This window comes from Sinocyclocheilus rhinocerous, unplaced genomic scaffold (assembly GCF_001515625.1).
Source record: "Sinocyclocheilus rhinocerous isolate Xijiao unplaced genomic scaffold, SAMN03320098_v1.1 scaffold2043, whole genome shotgun sequence".
In the NCBI taxonomy this organism is placed as follows: Eukaryota; Metazoa; Chordata; class Actinopteri; order Cypriniformes; family Cyprinidae; genus Sinocyclocheilus; species Sinocyclocheilus rhinocerous.
Genome location: NW_015652169.1, coordinates 402,869 through 420,589, shown reverse-complemented (window position 1 = coordinate 420,589; position 17,721 = coordinate 402,869). Strand labels below are relative to the sequence as shown.

The following is a 17,721-nucleotide window of genomic DNA, read 5'->3' as shown; positions in this document are numbered from 1 at the left end:
CCAAATACACCAAATAATGATCTTTAAAATAGCATCATATGACCCCTTTAAAACACCAGCTCTGTCATATTCTGTGATTGTCTCTGAAGAGCGCGAGCCCTCACACGTCACACGCGCTGTGTGAAGTACAGACTGAACGGATTGTCAACACATCCCACCGCTGTATGGCCAGATGAGACGCAAAATACGGTTTCTCAACTTTATAACCAGTCTCGCTAGTAAAGATTTGATGGATGAAGACTGCAATCAAGGTAAAGATGATTGGCGTACAGGAGTCGTACAGTACAGTAAGCACGCGTGAGTCCGTTATAATAATGCGTGTATGAGTGCTCTGACGCACTGATCACACATTGCATTTATGCACAGGCACAGACATTTCCGTACGTTCATGATAATGTTTTGATTTGTCATGTTTATGTTGCTGTGTTTAGTTATACTGAATGGATCCGTGTACTGTAGTAGATATATGCAGTCAGCAGGCGATTGGTTTAGTTTTTTTTTTGGCATCTCCATGTGGTCCTGTTCGGTATCGCAACTTGGCTTCTTTAAATGTAAAAAAAGCTCTTTGCTGTTGCACTGTACACATACTATAAAATTCTGATATTTTTTTTCTTTCATATGTGCTTATATGGGCTCCTTATATCATTTGGTTCTTTGGTGTCCTTTTTGGAGTTTCTAAGTGTCCTTTTTTGGAAAGACATCTAAATTTATCTTGAAAAAAGCTTGCAGAAAATATAGATTTTTGAGAATCACCCTTCAATCGGACAACTTCTTTATGTTTACAGACGCAACGGCATGACGCAGCAGCATGCTCGAACCTACCCGTACCACTCAAATTAGAAAACATTATTATAAGCTAACCGTTGTGAATCGGGCTAAAGGCGATAGTTTTGAACACTGGCTGGTCATGTACTTTCTCAAATATTGATTTCGGATCATTTTTTAACCAAAAAAAAAAAGTTACAGACTGCAGCTTGTTTTGGTTACCTGGAAGTGGAGAGATAGAAACCTCTCAGGTTTCAACAAAAATATCTTCATTTATGTAATGAAAGAGTAACCAAAGTCTCACAAGTTTTAGTAAATGAGAATTTACACAATTTTCACTTTTGGGTGAACTAAGACGACACTCAGTTTGGCTTTTTTAATGCTCTTCGTGGTGTAATCGCATACTTAATACTTGTGCAACATTAAAACACTCGCTGAAATGTGTCAAAACAGACGGGTATATCTCGTTCAACTGGGTATTAACGTTTTATTACTGAAAATGATAAGACAGTGTTGATGACAATACTGTACCATTCTCCTTGTTTTAAAAGTACTGATGATCCGAGGGATTGACTGGTAAACAAGAGGAGAAAAAACAATGGAGCAGGCTTGCCTCTTGCCACTGGATATGACCTTAATTTCACCATGTTCCTGTCGCACATCCAAAATGCACAAAAACACAGTGCAGGCAACGATGATGAGAGAACGCCTGAATATGGACTTTTTAAAAGATGGAGTAAGAGATCGGGTGGATGAAAAGACCAAAGACATCAATACAATTACAAATCAAAGTGTCCGAACATTGCATCAATCCTGCTGTGCAGTTGGCAGAGGGAGGGTGCACTTGTTTAAAAAAGGGCATAACTCATACAGCTCACACTAACGCTCTATTCTAAATAACACCACTAAGGATGACTCCAGCAGTGTTAGGTTTTCTGGGTTTTAATTTTTTTTACTGTAAGATAACTAAATGTTCCACTCCTCGTGTTAAAATTATTTCAATATTTTTTCTTTCTTTTCCTTTTTTTAAATGGTAAAGTACACAAGCTGAGACCTGAAAATAGCAGGGTGTTGCCGCGGTGGGACCATAGTTATCCGATCTCTCTCACTCTGCCAGCTTTCAACCAAGAACAAATATATCTTATATGCAAGTTTACTGATAATAACATTAATTATGTCGTCATCATTTTCCTCATGCCTTGTAAATTAGGAAACAAACAATCAGAGCCTGCTGCACCCCCCACCCCCCACCCAACACCTCATCCCCTCCCCCAAAATAAAAAAGACAAAAGGAAAAAATAAAATAAAAACCATAATGATTGGGGATTTTATCTGACTTTTAAGAACCCCTCTTCCTTATGTATCTTTAGGCCCAGTTTAGGCCCAGCTGAAGAGGATCCAGTCTTGTCAGAGAGCCAGGATGGGTCTGGCCATGTGGAGGCTCAGTTCATCAGGCCATGGTTTCAAAGCTGGCCCCAGTTTTTTTGGGGAGTCTGGGATGGACTGGGATGATGTGGGCCTCTTTCACGTGGTCATTTAAAGGGATGATTCTCCAAGGGTTAGTGCAGGTAATCATCCACTGATGCGAAGGCGCAGGATCCGCTGCCTGTGCGAGCCATGAGGGACAGACACTGAGCTGCCTGGCCGACGGCGAGCGCCAAGGGAGGCTGCTTTGGCAGGTTATGGGTCTCTGCATGAGAGAAAAAGGTAACATTAAATGCTAAATGCCTATGTTGAATTGTTAGATTCAAGAGTAAGCTCTAATAAACAGCAATACACACCACCATTCAAATATTTTTTTTAAGAAATTTATGCTTTTATTTACCAAAGACGCATTAAATTGATTAAAAGGGACAGTTAAGAATTTCATAATGTTACAAAACCATCCTATTTTAAATACACGCAGTTCCTTTGAACTTTCTATTCCTTAAAGTATCCTGAAAAATATTGTATCAGTGTTTCCACAAAGATATTAACCACCACAACTGATTTCAACATTGATAATAATAAGAGATGTTTCTTGAGCAGCAAATTAGCATATTAGAATGATATCTGAAGGATCATGTGACACTGAAGACTGGAGTAATGATGCTGTAAATTCAGCTTTGCCATCATAGGAATAAATTACATTTTGAAATATATTCAAATATGAAATGGTTATTTTAAATCATAATAATTTTTCACAATATTAGTGTTTCGACTATTTTGAATGCTAGCGTTAACACCATATAAATATAATCTAATACACAAATGACATCATAGTGTGGACAGTGTAGACAGTTCTGAAGCTGCATTGACCAGCAAAAAACATGAGTGATCAACAAACAAATTTGATATATTATCCTGTTGTTCCTGACAATAAGCATCTAGCTTAGTTTCAGGAAAAGAAGCCTTTTTGGGCTCAAATACACTGGATGCAGTTTTGAGCATGTTATCAATATTATATGGAGACTGACGGAGAGATGAGAAAAGAGAGATGAGAAGAGAAAAATTAAAACAATTTATTCATAAATAATGTGTATGGATTGTAAAATTTGCATATTAATTTGCAATTACATTGTAATATTTGCAAAATATTAAAACAGTCTGTGCATGTGTTATGTGACAGGATCCTTCTATAGACCTACAAAAGGGCTGATGAGGGATCTGCAGCACCATGATTTATCCGAAAATCTGTTTATCTGTTTTTAAAAAAAATCTGAATACAGCATTATGTTGCTCACTTAGGCTTTTTTGCTCACTTTTCTTAATTCTGAAAGCAACAAAGGGATCACTGTGGTGACTAAGTTGTTCTGATTTGATCAAAGGTGGTACTTGGCCTGAAAAGATTGAGAACAAATGTTCTAATATATGAAAACTAATGCGGTACCTACCTAATATTGCACTGTTGAGTGTTGAGCAGACAGGCTCTCTCTGGATGGAGTCGAGCTGGTAGCCCACAGGGCTGTTCCATGGATCTGAATATGCCAGCAAACTGAATGCATCCTGCAAGAACAGAGACAGTAAGAGGTTTTAGGATAAAACATGTATACATATATACATCTCCATGCTTACTGGCCATTACCACCATAACCAAAATACATTTTATACTATGTTTTCCTAAATACCATTTTAAATCATATATGTGATTATAAGTACAAACTCCACCTAAATCCAACTTTCAGAACAGTACCTTGAGCATCTTCTTATTGGCTGAGTTTTTGCCCCTCTCACGGCGCAAGTGTTCACTCATGCTCTGTAGCTCTCGGCCGAACTGAATCATCCTCTCAATGGCTGCCTGGCTCCCTCCGCACAACTGCCTCTTGGACTGAGCACTATCCACTTCTGTGTACAGAACATTTAATCCTTTTAAAATGGTACACAAGATTCATTTGCATAACATAATTGACTAAAGTCACACACACAACATCAGATATGATAAACAGATCACACAGGAAAAACCCTTTGACCCTTTGGAAGTTATCAGAAGACTGAGGTCAATTGATGTTCTCACCCATATCTCCATCACATTCCTCCAAGTCTATTCCGTGAGTAGAGCTGCCATTCAGAAATCCATTTGAAGAGGATTCAGACACTCCGTTTGAGAAGTGATCAACCTCCATCTCCACCTCAGCACTGCGAGGAAGAGTCAACATTTACACAACAGGCTTATTTTGTGCTGTACAGTTACTATGTTCCTATATAATTTGCCCTTCAGAATTAAAGTTGCGATGAAACTGAAGTAATGACAAGGTTTCTTCTGTATTATGACATACATACATCTTGAGTGTAACAGATTTAGGGATGGGCATTTTTGGCAATTTCTCATTTCGGTCATTTCGGCGCGAGTGCAGGGGGCGGGGCATGGCCGTAATGGAGATAATGAAAATATCTGAAGACTGTTATGAAAATGAATGTTAAAAATAAACATATGACATGAAAACCTGTCTATGAAAACATGATAACATGATTAGAACACTGTTAGATTATGATTATGATGCAGCAATGTTATTAAAAAAGAAGCATCTAAAAAGGAATAGCTGCCTGAGGTGAAGCTGAGTGACTTTTTGACAATAAACTGAAGCCCATTCTATGACACATCCTATGATATGTTAAAACTAAACATATGACATGAAAACCTGTCTATGAAAACATGATAACATGATTAGAACACTGTTAGATTATGATTATGATGCAGCAATGTTATTAAAAAAGAAGCATCTAAAAAGGAATAGCTGCCTGAGGTGAAGCTGAGTGACTTTTTGACAATAAACTGAAGCCCATTCTATGACACATCCTATGATATTAATCAGTTAACTTAGATACAGTGGGTACGGAAAGTATTCAGACCCCCTTAAATTTTTCACTCTTTGTTATATTGCAGCCATTTGCTAAAATCATTTAAGTTAATTTTTTTTCCTCATTAATGTACACACAGCACCCCATATTGACAGAAAAACACAGAATTGTTGACATTTTTGCAGATTTATTAAAAAAGAATCTGTGACTGTTCTTGAATGGCCCAGCCAGATCCCTGACTTAAACCCAATTGAGCATCTCTGGAGAGACCTAAAAATGGCTTTCCACCAACGTTTACCATCCAACCTGACAGAACTGGAGTGGATCTGCAAGAGGGAATGGCAGAGGATCCCCAAATCCAGTGGATATAACCTTGTTGCATCTTTCCCAAAAAGACTCATGGCTGTATTAGATCAAATGGGTGCTTCTACTAAATACTGAGCATTTTTCAGTTTTTCTTTTTTAATAAATTTGCAAAAATGTCAACAATTCTGTGTTTTTCTGTCAATATGGGGTGCTGTGTGTACATTAATGAGGAAAAAAAATTAACTTAAATGATTTTAGCAAATGGCTGCAATATAACAAAGAGTGAAAAATTTAAGGGGGTCTGAATACTTTCCGTACCCACTGTACATAACATTACAACTTGTGTCTGCACAAAAGGATGCAAACGCCAGTGAATTTTAAGTTATGCGCTATAGCGAGAGAGCTCCCGCTGTAATAGCGCGCTGAAACATTTAATTTTAGAATTTATTATAGATTTCACATTCTATAAAATTCTCATTATAATGCCATGTTTATGGCAGATTTGTGCTATATTTTCATCTACATTACCAAATGATTCCTGAAATCGCCTGCGTGTTTTCGAAACCATACAAAGTACGAAAACAATTTTAATTGGTGGTGGTGGTTGAGGAGATTGGTTTAATCACTGGTGGTGGTTGAGGAGAGACCCCCCCACATGATTGTAAAGCGCTTTGGGTGTACAACAATACACAATAAAAGCGCTATATAAATGCATCATTCATTCAATTGAAGTACGCCTAGTGCCTACTATTGAACAAATATGATGAAAAAAGCACTGCTGCATTATTATAACATCAGTATTTAAAAAAAATAAACATCTAAAAGCAATATGACCATCTCAAATAACTCCGTCAATATCGGGCATTGCATTTGAGCATGAAACTAAACACTGGTAATATGCAGCACATTCAGCATGTTTTAATAAATGTTAAAGCTGCAGTCCGTAAGTTTTGCCTCTTTGTCGTCATCTCTGTTTGAAAACCTGGAATTGCAGTTACTTGCGGAATTATCTTCCTTGCGTGGGTTGTACTCTGGCACGGCTCCAGCGCGGATGAATCTAATGTTTTGAGGAGTATGTGTGGCAGTCAGTCACCGCACCGGTGTGAATCCTATATTTAGTAATCAGATTCTAGCCTACGTCTTGTAATACATGACCATCAGTAATGAATGTAAAATAAAAGAAAAAAGAAGATTGTTCTCGTGAGTGCGGATCATAATTTCCTATACTTTGTAATACATGACCCAAATAAGAATTTTCACCAGATATTGTCAGTAAGTAAGTAACAAGTCTGCCACGTTTGTTCTGACCAACTGAAGAAAAAATCATTACAATAAATTGTGCTACCAATAGTGATTTAATCTAAAGATTGGTTAGCTCATATCACATCAAACCGTTCAAATTATTATTATTGTTATACTTTATTCTCAGATTATTAATGATAACAACATCAGCACTGCGTGACTATGAGTATAGTATGTGTGTAGATTTCAATTTCTGTACAGTCTAATCTCTAATTGTCATACCATTCGAATGCGGTCATGTACATATATTGCGCGATAAGTCGATATATTGATTATTGCGACAGGCCTAATCAGAAGCACATTTAAAACGGGAATATAATTTTATTTCATTCACATGTGTTTCATATAATCCTTTCTGGATTACAATCCGCCATCAAAATGATTTTTTGACATTTAATTATTCTTGCTGCTCTGAGAAAAGGCTAACGATCTGCCACCTGCAGCATCCTCACATGCAATAGCCTAGTAGCCGGGACAACTTCTTTATGTTTACAGACGTGACGTAATGACGCAGTGCCATGCTCGAATTTTCCGTGAAAACCTACCCGTACCACTCAAATTAGAAAACATTATTATAAGATAACCGTTGTGAATCGGGCTACAGTAAGGCGATAGTTTTGAACACTGGCTGGTTATGTTCTTGCTCAAATATTGATTTTGGATAATTTTTAACCAAAAAAAAGTTACGGACTGCAGCTTTAATATCCCAACGCATATTAGATCAATCAGATATGCATGTAGCCATGCTTCTCTCTTCTCACGTCTATATTTTGGACCGCATGTTGTGGCAAGCTAAACAATCAGAGCTCAGGGTGCCGCCCAATGTGCTGCTATAACCAATCAGAAATTTAATTTTTCTTTCCCCACGATCATCGTTTTCATGATCGATCGTCGCTGTCACGGCAGAGCACTCGAGTACTCGATCATTGTTGCACATCCCTAAACAGATCATTGGGGAAAAAAGGAGGGATCTATGGAATTTGAGATGTGGGTGCTACACTCAAAAATGAATGTGAGCTTGTGGAGGGGAAAAATTTAAGTGGACTAAAACATTGGAGAAGTCTGTCATACATCACCAGAGAAAAGTCTGTAATTTCACTGGAAGATCCAGTTATGACATTTTAAATATACATTATTATGTCAAAATTTTTTATAAATAATAAACATATACGAACTGTTCACTATAACATCATGCATATACAAAACATTAGGTGGATTTTCATTTCATGTAAACTTTAAGGATATTTCAAAGTGCTATGAAACAAAGACGTACCCAACGTTGGTCTGCTGACCCCGACTGCCATTCAGGACACCAAGCTCAGGGCTTGGCATGGTAGGGGGACATGACTTGTGACTATGGGCCGAAGTGTGGCCTTTACTTGATGAAACTCCATTACAGTAATTACTATCAAAACCTGGAGAAAGAAGAAAGTGCAAATGATCAGTGATAACATCTCCTATTCCTGATCAACAGGTCATTCTGGTCTAGGACTAGTTTTGATTTAAAAATGGCCTAATTAGCAATTCTCAACCTTTTTGACTCCCGTCTGTCCAAGACAATATTCGAAGGCCCATCTATATAAGCCAACATACCTCTGGTACCTCTGTTATATTGTCAGTTTAATGATGTGCATCTTTATTTTTGGTGTTTGCGTTAAATTTGCATAATAAAAAAAAATGCTGACAATTTAAATAATTTTAAGACTTTTAGGGGCTCCCTGTTTGAGAACCACTAATCAAAATGGCCATTTCAATGAAGACTACATAAGGAGCTAGTGCACTGGGTAGTTAAAGGAACTAGCTACCAGGGCGGTCCCCTGAAAACTAAATTTTCCCCTAGGGCCATTTTCCTGGCTGTATTTGCAGTTGTACCACCAATTCCTGGACTTCATTTGTGGAGTTAATATATGCAAACTGTGTGTTTATACAGCTTTTTAAAAATTGTGGGTGCCAAAGTTTGTATGGCATGCATTCGGCCAATCAACATACACTTACGCCTCTGGTAGTTCCTATTGTGCTGGGTTAGACCCTACTCTGAAGTAGGAGCTAATTTAGTCTCCTCAAAAACTATTCCCAGTTCCTGCGGTGCGAAAACGTCAAAAAGAGGGTACTTATAAGGAACTAAAAATTTTTTCTCTGGTGCAAAAGCCCCTATTTTTCTAAGATAATTTTGGTAAGATATTTTTTTCACCCATGCTGGAAGGAAAAAATCAGTGGATATAATATGTACCTGTCTGGTAGGTCTGGGAGCTGCTGGCTTTGTGAACAGGGCTGTTGAAGAGAGGGGGGGAGCCTGGGTAACTATCCTGTGACTTAGGACTCCTCCCACCGAGACACCTGACCTCACTGTCAGTGCCATTCACCATCTCAATGAACTGCCTGACTCTGGAAAGAGAGAGATGTAGATACATTATGCATTTGGTTTCTTTACTGAAGACGTTCTAATTCCTGAAAGATGGCACATATCTCACTTACTTCAACATAAACAGGAGGTCTGGGTTTAACTCTAACAGGCTTGGGTAAAGTTGTTGAGTGGTCTCTATAGCCTCTCCCATTCGGCCAGATAGGACCAGCTTCTGGATCTCTGCAGTCACAAACGTGAAATCATTACTCAGCATTGAGTTGAGAATGTTCAACCCTGAAAGCATGCTGACATGCAATCATTCAGATTGATTCAATTCAATCATTGGACCAGAAACTGTGCCAATTTGATTTCATGTTGACTTTAACAATCATACAAACCCAAAATAAGACCCAGATAAGTCTGAACAGCCTATTTGTGTTGCCTGTGAAGACTCACTCTGTCTATTTTTGATAGAAGCAAGTTCCTCGTGTACGGCCTGGTCAGTTGATTTGGCAAAGACCTCAGCAGTGGCACAGTAGCTGTGGTGAACCAGATAGGAGGCCACCATTCTAATAAGAGAGAGCAAACAGGTCAAAAAAAGACAACAAAAAAAATGCCACTAGCATATCCATTCATTACCTCTGGAAAGGTTTTGAAAATAGAAAATATTCCAAATCAAAAGTACTCACTTCTGAATCATGGCCTGCCATTCTCCTTCTCTCTCCCCAATGGGGAAACGGTCAATCTGGGCTTGGATTTTGGTTCTCCATTCACGCATGTAGTCCTCAATATCAAAGACAAATGGATGCTGCCCAAAATTGGCATCCACGACCTCCCCTGGGGTCTGTAGACCCACTGTGGGATACAGGTTGGGCTAAAAGCAAAATAAGCACATTTTAATAAATGTGGACTATAGTTACTGGCTAATTTACCAGTTTTTTATTATTAATGATGTGTATGTAAGCACAATGAGATTAGCTTAAAAAAGATGATGGAAAATGTGCCTTGGTTTAGGTCTATCATGGGCGTTCAGAAAAAAACAGCAGATTTTAATCGGATTTCAAACCACGACTACATAATTATCAGTCAGGTCAGGGGCAGACACATATGAGTCATTTTCTGATGCTTTCAGTAGAATAACTCTGGGAGGGTCTGTGCTCACAGTCCAATAGAAAGAAAGGTCAGGGCTGCTAAACTGACATACTTCACAGAAGTACTCAGAGTAGCATGAATGCTGGTCACCAGCCAGCTGTGTTTTCTGCTGAATGGATTATTGTTTTAGCCCCACACAGGCCTCTGTTCAGTTAGCAAGAGCAATGCTTAGGGGCTGTCAGTCCAACATCTTGAATGATGAAGAAAGGAAGGAAAGAAAACAATAGCAAAAGGCTTCCTCAACAATATCTAAAAATATTACAATAGAATGAAAAATATCAACCCTCTACATTGCGAGTAAATCACTCGCATATGCGACTAAATCTTCACTCTGGGCAACTAAATGATGTCTAATATTAGCCATTGGCTAATAAATTCTCAGATTTTACTTGCCAGTGTGTGAGTTTGAGGCCGAGTATAAGTTTAGCACAGATATATTTTCACTCACAGAACACTCTGACTGAGCGCTTCAGAGTTTCACTCTCCGTCAAGCGATCTGTGCTATTTATCATTTCATCTCAATGGATGCGCAGCGCACCTGTGTTTGTGTATTTGGCGTAACGTAAACTCTAGTGTGAAGGCACACAACTCGCTGACGCTTTCTCTCACATGCGCAAAGTGAGAGAGAGAGAGAGAGAGAGAGAGAGTCTTACATAACATGCAGAATTGATGTGATGCATGTAAACGATATTCTTTGTTTTATTTTCCTGTCAAAATAACGGAGTTCCTTTGGAATTCCTCAGCTTTTAAGAAATGCCGGGTTTTCCTGTAGTAGGCGGAACTGATGCACAAACGACGATCTCATTAGCTGGTGCTCACCTATTATCGTCCCTGTTTAGATATCAGCAAATCAGTTCGAACGCACACAACCTGATTAATATTCATGAATCCAGAAGCTCGTTAATCCTTGGTGCGCTTTATATTGTTCTTATTAGTAGAATTCGTATAATAATAATAATATCTTATCAGTATTATTGTTAGTTTTTTTTTTTTTTACAGGAACACTGAATAACCAAAAAAAGCACCAGCACCAGTCCTAAGTTCATGGTTATCTATATATAAAGTATAGTATTTCAGTCTGGCGAGTAAACAAAAAAATTTACTAGCCAATGGCGATTCAATTGCCAAGGTGTCCGTAGAGGGTTGAATACACAAATGATCAATCACCCCATGACCTCCAGGCAGTGAAACACAAAAACATATCTATAAAGCTACAAAAGATATGTCACTGCAAGTTCAAAATTTAGACAACAAACATACAAAATGTATCATTTTCACAAAACACATGCGCACGTAATCAGAATGTAAACAGCCATAGATTTATCTGAATAAACTATTGGAGGATAGACTACATACTACAAACTACAATAAAACTATAATAAACAACAATATACACCACCGTTCAAAAGAATAATTTCTTTTTTAAAATTCAAAATTTATTTTATGCAGCAAGGATGCATTAAATTGATCAAAAATGATGCTAAAGACATTTAAAATGTTATAAAAATTTCTATTTTCAAATAAATGCTGTTCTTTTGAACTTTCTATTCATCATCGAATCCTGAAAAATAAAGTGTCACAGTTTCCAAAAAATGTTGAGCAGCACAATGGTTTCCAAATGGTTTAAAAGATCATGTGACACTGAAGACTGGCTGCTGAAAATTCAGTTTTACCATAAGAGGAATAAATTGCATTTGAAAATATATAGACAGCTTATTTTAAAATGCAATAATATTTCTGCTTTTGGTATATTTTTAATCAAATGAATTATCAAATCGACCCCAGACTTTTGATAGGTAGTAGGGCTGTGCAATATATCGAAATTATCGAAATATCGCAAATGTACATATCGCAATATGCATAAAGCTACGGCTTGCAATATTTGGGGCCATGAACAAAAGACAAAGAGAGAATCACTCACGGCTCTTACCTAAATAACTTTTGTAGCTTAAATAAGAATCAGTGCATATTGAATTCATAGAGTAAATACTAAGCAGTGTTGTATTTTTCCTTTTTATTATTCAGTTCCTAAACTCATGTTAAAATGACATTTTTATGTAATGCTAGAGTAAAACACTACCGTTCACTTTCACAAGTTGTTGTAGGGGTGCTTTCTTCTCACAAAAAGGGAAACATGTTATGCTAGTTACGCATATCGCATTATTTAATGAGTTATCGCATATCGCATTTTTCTTCAATATCGCACAGCCCTAATAGGTAGTGTATAATATAATAATGCAGCAAAAAAATAATTTCAAGCTTAGAGGTGTTTAAGAAAAATAAAGACTTACCGGTAAATCTGTAAAAGCTATCCCTGAAAAGACAAAACAAAAAAAGAATTAGACTATTATTAAAGTAAATTCAAGATTTGAATTTGAAACTGCCAGTTCAATAGCCAATAGCTCCTATAAATTACTAAATCATCCTAAATGAAAAATATTTTTACCCATGCTGGAAGAAAAATGTTGTAAAATATTTTTACAAATATTTTGTACATGATGTTAAAGTGCTCACTGAATTGATGACCAGTAATAAATAAAGACCAAATAACCACAGTTAAGTTTAAGACAAGCATTTGATCTTAATGTGCAATTCAAATGTTTACTACCTAGACTGTGACCATTTTTTGTGTAGAAACAGGTATTGTTGATGAGGTTCACACAGCAGCCGATCACATCGCCTGTTGTGAATGTGGGACCATAGGGCTGCCCAGTGCCAGATGAGCAGAAGGAGTGGCCGTCATCTCCATGATATCCATATGAGTGTTTGTCCCAACCTAAGTGCAGGACATTGTACACATTCTGGTGATGTTTTGGAAACAATGAACCACAAAAAACACTAAGGAAACTCTAAGCTCCATAAACTCTTATCTCCCTGGCAAGCTGCAGTCTCACAGAGGAACACCCTGTGAGAGTCAAAAGGTGGAGGACCAACTTAACATGCCCACTAGCTGCATCTAAACTACAAAACCTATAGTTATAGTACACCTATAGTGATCATAGACATTTTAGATACAAACAACCTGAAAACATGACGTTTTACCTGGAAGTCTGTTCATGTTGACACCTTGAGCTGACAGGCCAATCCCCATGTACCTGCTCACAAAAACAGCATTTATTTGATCAAATATTCTGCATCAGAGCAGGTTAAAACTGCTCAGCCTAAAAATTAAAGGTACACACAGTAATTTTTTCCTAATTATGAAAATTGTATCCCTAAAGAAAATGAATGACTGAAAAATGCTTAAAATCATGTATACCTACATGAGACCGAGTTATTTTAGTATCACTTATAACTCATTTTGTATTTGTATATTTTGTATTTACATATTAATTTTAGTCAAACATTTTGTAATTTTTTTATATTTTGTTTTAGTTTAGTACATCAAGTTTAACGAAATGAAAATGAGATGTTAGCAACCAGCTAAAATAAAATATACATTTTTTAAAATATTTAGTTTCATTTCAGTTAACATTTATTTTAAGTACTTTTTTTATGGTTTTGGTTTTAGTTTTAGTTAACGATGATAACTCTGGACTGAATTGTTCATTTTTCATGGAACAGGTCACCTCATGAGAGCCGCCATGTTGAAATCACATGACCAGCATTACCAATACTAATCATTTCTGTAAACCTCTTATTATCCAACATTTTTACTCTCAGAATAAATTAATTATGGCTGACTTCTAATAGAGAATTTCTACAAAGACATTAGTAAATGAAACCTTTTGCATAATGCTACATCCAAGCCACTAGGTAAAGTCCAAGACAACGATTACACAGCCACATAAACTAACAATTACTGAGTGCACCTTTAAATGTTCCCTTAAAAGGGAATGCTCCCTTTCTTAAAGTAATTTAAGAAAATACTGAATCCTTCACATACCCATCTCGTCCTTTACTGATAATTTTCACCTCAAAGTAATAGACCCCGCAGGCAGCTGGAATAGGGTGTGTAGCACGGACAGATGCCGCATCTTTTGGGGTCTTTCCATGACCTGGATGACATAAACACAATCATTTACAACTGCTAATGGCTTGTGCCACTCACAGCACCAGAACATTTGTAATGTTATAACATCGCCAGAGGTCGCCATGGCAAAAATAAATTAGCAAAATAATCAATGTTTTTAGGCTGATTATATTTTGCCTGGCAACAGCAAAGACACTGCACATTTGCCTTGATATTTAAAAATGGCAGTTTATTTCATGCGAATATGCTCTAAATTTGGGAATTCATATTTATTGTCATTTTAATTAGCAATAACCAACAAACCAATATCAGAAATTAGTTTAAAATATTATTTATTATTATTAACATTTAATGTTTGCCCCTGAAATAAATGTATTTATTTATTTATAAAAGGCATGCCACCTCATTTAAAGGTGTTCTATTATGCTTTTTCAACTTTAGTTAGTCTGTAATGTTGAGAGCCTGTTCTAGTACACCCCCAAAACAAAATCAAGACTTTGTAAAAGAGCATAATAAGACCCCTTGTAGTCAAATACTCCAGTTAAAACTATTATTACTTAAAAAAAAAAAAAAATCTAATTTTCTGAACAAATATGTCAGTTAATTATAAAACCAAACCAACATCAAATACAAAAGTAGCAGTAAATAATGTACAAGATATAACATGAACACAAAAAATAATTGTATGATATACTATATAGCTCTCTATTATGTATCACTAAGAAAGGTTTTGATGTTGTGGACTTGTTGGGAGTGTTTTCTTTATTTTTACTGTTTTTATCAAAAACACTTTATTTAACAGTCACCTCTGAGACAGCAAATGCATACAGTATATCTATAGCTATAGGTCACTATTAGGGGTGTCGCGATATACCGGTATTGGTGATAACCATGATATTTAAAATGAACAGGACACTTATGATAACACGACACGCAAATAGCCTACTCCAGCGCCAGTACCTGGTTGACCTCCCAGGTGGCAGTATTGCACCTTAACGCTGACACCTGTCACACAAGAAGAAGACGCAGCGCAGTGAAAATGCATGTGCCCTGTGTTTATCAGTATCCTTATGTTCATTGGGTAAAAAGAAAAACTAAATAAACAAAGTAAAAATTAATTTGGCTGATTCCCTAAGGTTTCTATAGACATCGCGATATATCGATATCATGAATTCTTTTGGACACAATAACCGTGGTGTGAAAAATCTAATATCGTGACAGCCCTAGTCACTATAGTGTCTGAAGAGGCATTAAACCCATTATTTACTCATTATTAACACATAGCTAGACAGGCATGAAATGGAATACTAAAAAATATAACACCAACAAATAATTTTTTCTACACATTTGAAACATATAAAGCCTAGTGCATCATATTTGACTCATGAATTTCTATGCCCTCTACCTGACAAAAATGAAAACCTCAAAACCTGTTGTACACAATACTCTATGCTTTCTGCCCTCAGAATGTTCAATTTTTTAACAAAAAAAGGTTCTCAATAAAATTCTAAAAATACTTTTTGCTGTGAAATCTTTAATGATTTTTATAAAGTAAACATAAGAATAACTTTTATATCATCACTAATATCACAAGACAAACATTTACTGGACTGAAGCAACTTAGGTCTACTTGATTATCCATACATTATTATTTTTTCAACAGGCTGTCGAGGAATGTTTATTTGTACATCTCTCAAACATCATTGTATTGCACTGTATTGCATTATGTGTTTCCCCCCAAAATTAAAACTACAGAGCAATGATCATAAAACTAAGCATTTAAATATCATCTTACAAAGACGTATTACTGGGACTTATAGTGACAAGTGATATTTGTCAATTTTATGCATGTAGCATGCTATACTGTTAAAAAGATCTCACTGATTTACAATAAAAGATCATAATTTCATCTTACTTTTTGATCATATAGCTAAATAACAACTAGAGCCCGACCGATATGGGTTTTTTTGGGGCCGATACCAATATTAGGGAGTTAAAAAAGGCCGATATTGATATATCGGCCGATATTCTTTGTGTATATTATAGTACAGTACCAGTCAAAAGTTTGGACACTTTCCCATTCGTATGTCCAGACATTTGACTGGTACTATATATAGAATACAGTATATACATAAACGTAATATATATACATAAACACTTTTTTTGCAATGATCACTCAAATGTGGTGATCAAACACTTATAATGACGTGACAAAGATATGTAATGATGGAGGCAGGGCATTTAACAATAAACTTTATTATCCAAAATGAGCCTGACATCAGTGCACTGAACAGTAAAGTTGAAGTTTATTCAACTTTAATTCAATTCAACTTTATTCCGTTGAAGTTTATTTCACTTTGGAACATTCATTCACGGATTTGCGCTACTGTCACACACACAGACGAAACTTATTAGAGAAGTGTGACAAAGTGATAAAGAGAATTGATTAGTTCATCTCTCGAGTCTTTTGAATCGTTCGTGTTTTTGTCAGGTGACGTGACAGCATTAGATAGAGAAATTAGTTAATTTACAAGTTTCCTTACAAACGGGTGCATAGTTATTATTATTATTATTATTATCATCATTATTATAAATATTATTTACTCTTATTATTTACAGTTACGTGATGCGTTTCTGGTCTCAAATTTTAGCTTTTACGTGATGCGTTTCTGGTCTATAGCTTTTTACTTCTTACAGTTTATAAATGTGTGAATTTCTGTCATGATGTTTCTTTTCCATAACACTGAATGTTGTAACAAAGGTAATAATGAGTTGGTTATTATTATTAAGTCTCTTTCCGGCTCAGACTGCATAGGTTAAGCTTATGGGTCTGTCACATGATGAACGAACGACTCGAAAAACCCGAAGACTCGAGAGATGAGCTAATCAATTCACTTTCCGGCTCAGACTGCATTGGTTAAACTTATGGAGCTGTCACGTGATGAACGAATGACTCGAAAAACCCCGAAGACTCGAAACAGGTGAACTACTTGACTAATTCCAGTACAGAACCTATAGGATGTTGCGCATGCACGAAAGAATGAATCACTCCCCAAGACGACTCGTTCTTCCCGAGTCACATTAAAGATTCGTTCAAGAACGACTCAACACTTGTGACATAATATACCTCTATAATGCCCTTTGAATGTAACGTGTACGTTCCCTTGGAACTGGAATCATGGCGGAATATCATGTGAAGTCCACTTCGCAGGGCACTTACGGTCGAATAAGCCAAGGCTTGAATGCTGCTTGCTGAACAAGAGACCTCTTTACTGAAGTGAAAGTGTTGGCTGGTGTCACTATCTTGCGAACGTGCCGGCGGATCTCCACCAAATTCGGGGGATCCCTTCAGCTCGAGGAGCCCTCTCGAATGCCACCCTCCGCGCGTCAGTAGCCCCCCGGGATCGCTTGATCGGTTGGCGCCGGACCGCAAATTTAACCACTCGTAACTCTTGAACCCCGGGGGCTATCGACGCGGGGGTGGTCTCATTCGAAAGAGGGCCTCGAGACGTACACTCGAGCTAAAGGAATCCCCCGAATTTGGTGCGGATTCACCGCGCCGTTACGGATATATGGCCGTTCAAAATTTCAATGGTTTTCC

At 36.9% G+C, this 17,721-nt stretch overlaps 1 protein-coding gene across 1 annotated transcript in view; it reads right to left on the bottom strand.

Moving 5' to 3' along the window:
- Positions 1–1,779: 1,779 nt before the first annotated feature.
- ranbp9 (RAN binding protein 9) overlaps positions 1,780–17,721 on the bottom strand; it is a 22,958-nt gene continuing 7,016 nt past the window's right edge. The window contains exons 2-14 of the mRNA XM_016519672.1: positions 14,034–14,145; positions 13,190–13,242; positions 12,756–12,923; positions 12,439–12,461; positions 9,685–9,869; positions 9,452–9,564; positions 9,127–9,235; positions 8,882–9,036; positions 7,925–8,066; positions 4,259–4,380; positions 3,938–4,089; positions 3,639–3,750; positions 1,780–2,455 (exon numbers count right to left, since the gene is read on the bottom strand). Coding sequence (XP_016375158.1) covers positions 2,325–2,455; positions 3,639–3,750; positions 3,938–4,089; positions 4,259–4,380; positions 7,925–8,066; positions 8,882–9,036; positions 9,127–9,235; positions 9,452–9,564; positions 9,685–9,869; positions 12,439–12,461; positions 12,756–12,923; positions 13,190–13,242; positions 14,034–14,145 — 1,577 coding nt within the window. The 3' untranslated portion in view covers positions 1,780–2,324. The remainder of the gene's footprint in view (positions 2,456–3,638; positions 3,751–3,937; positions 4,090–4,258; positions 4,381–7,924; positions 8,067–8,881; positions 9,037–9,126; positions 9,236–9,451; positions 9,565–9,684; positions 9,870–12,438; positions 12,462–12,755; positions 12,924–13,189; positions 13,243–14,033; positions 14,146–17,721) is intronic.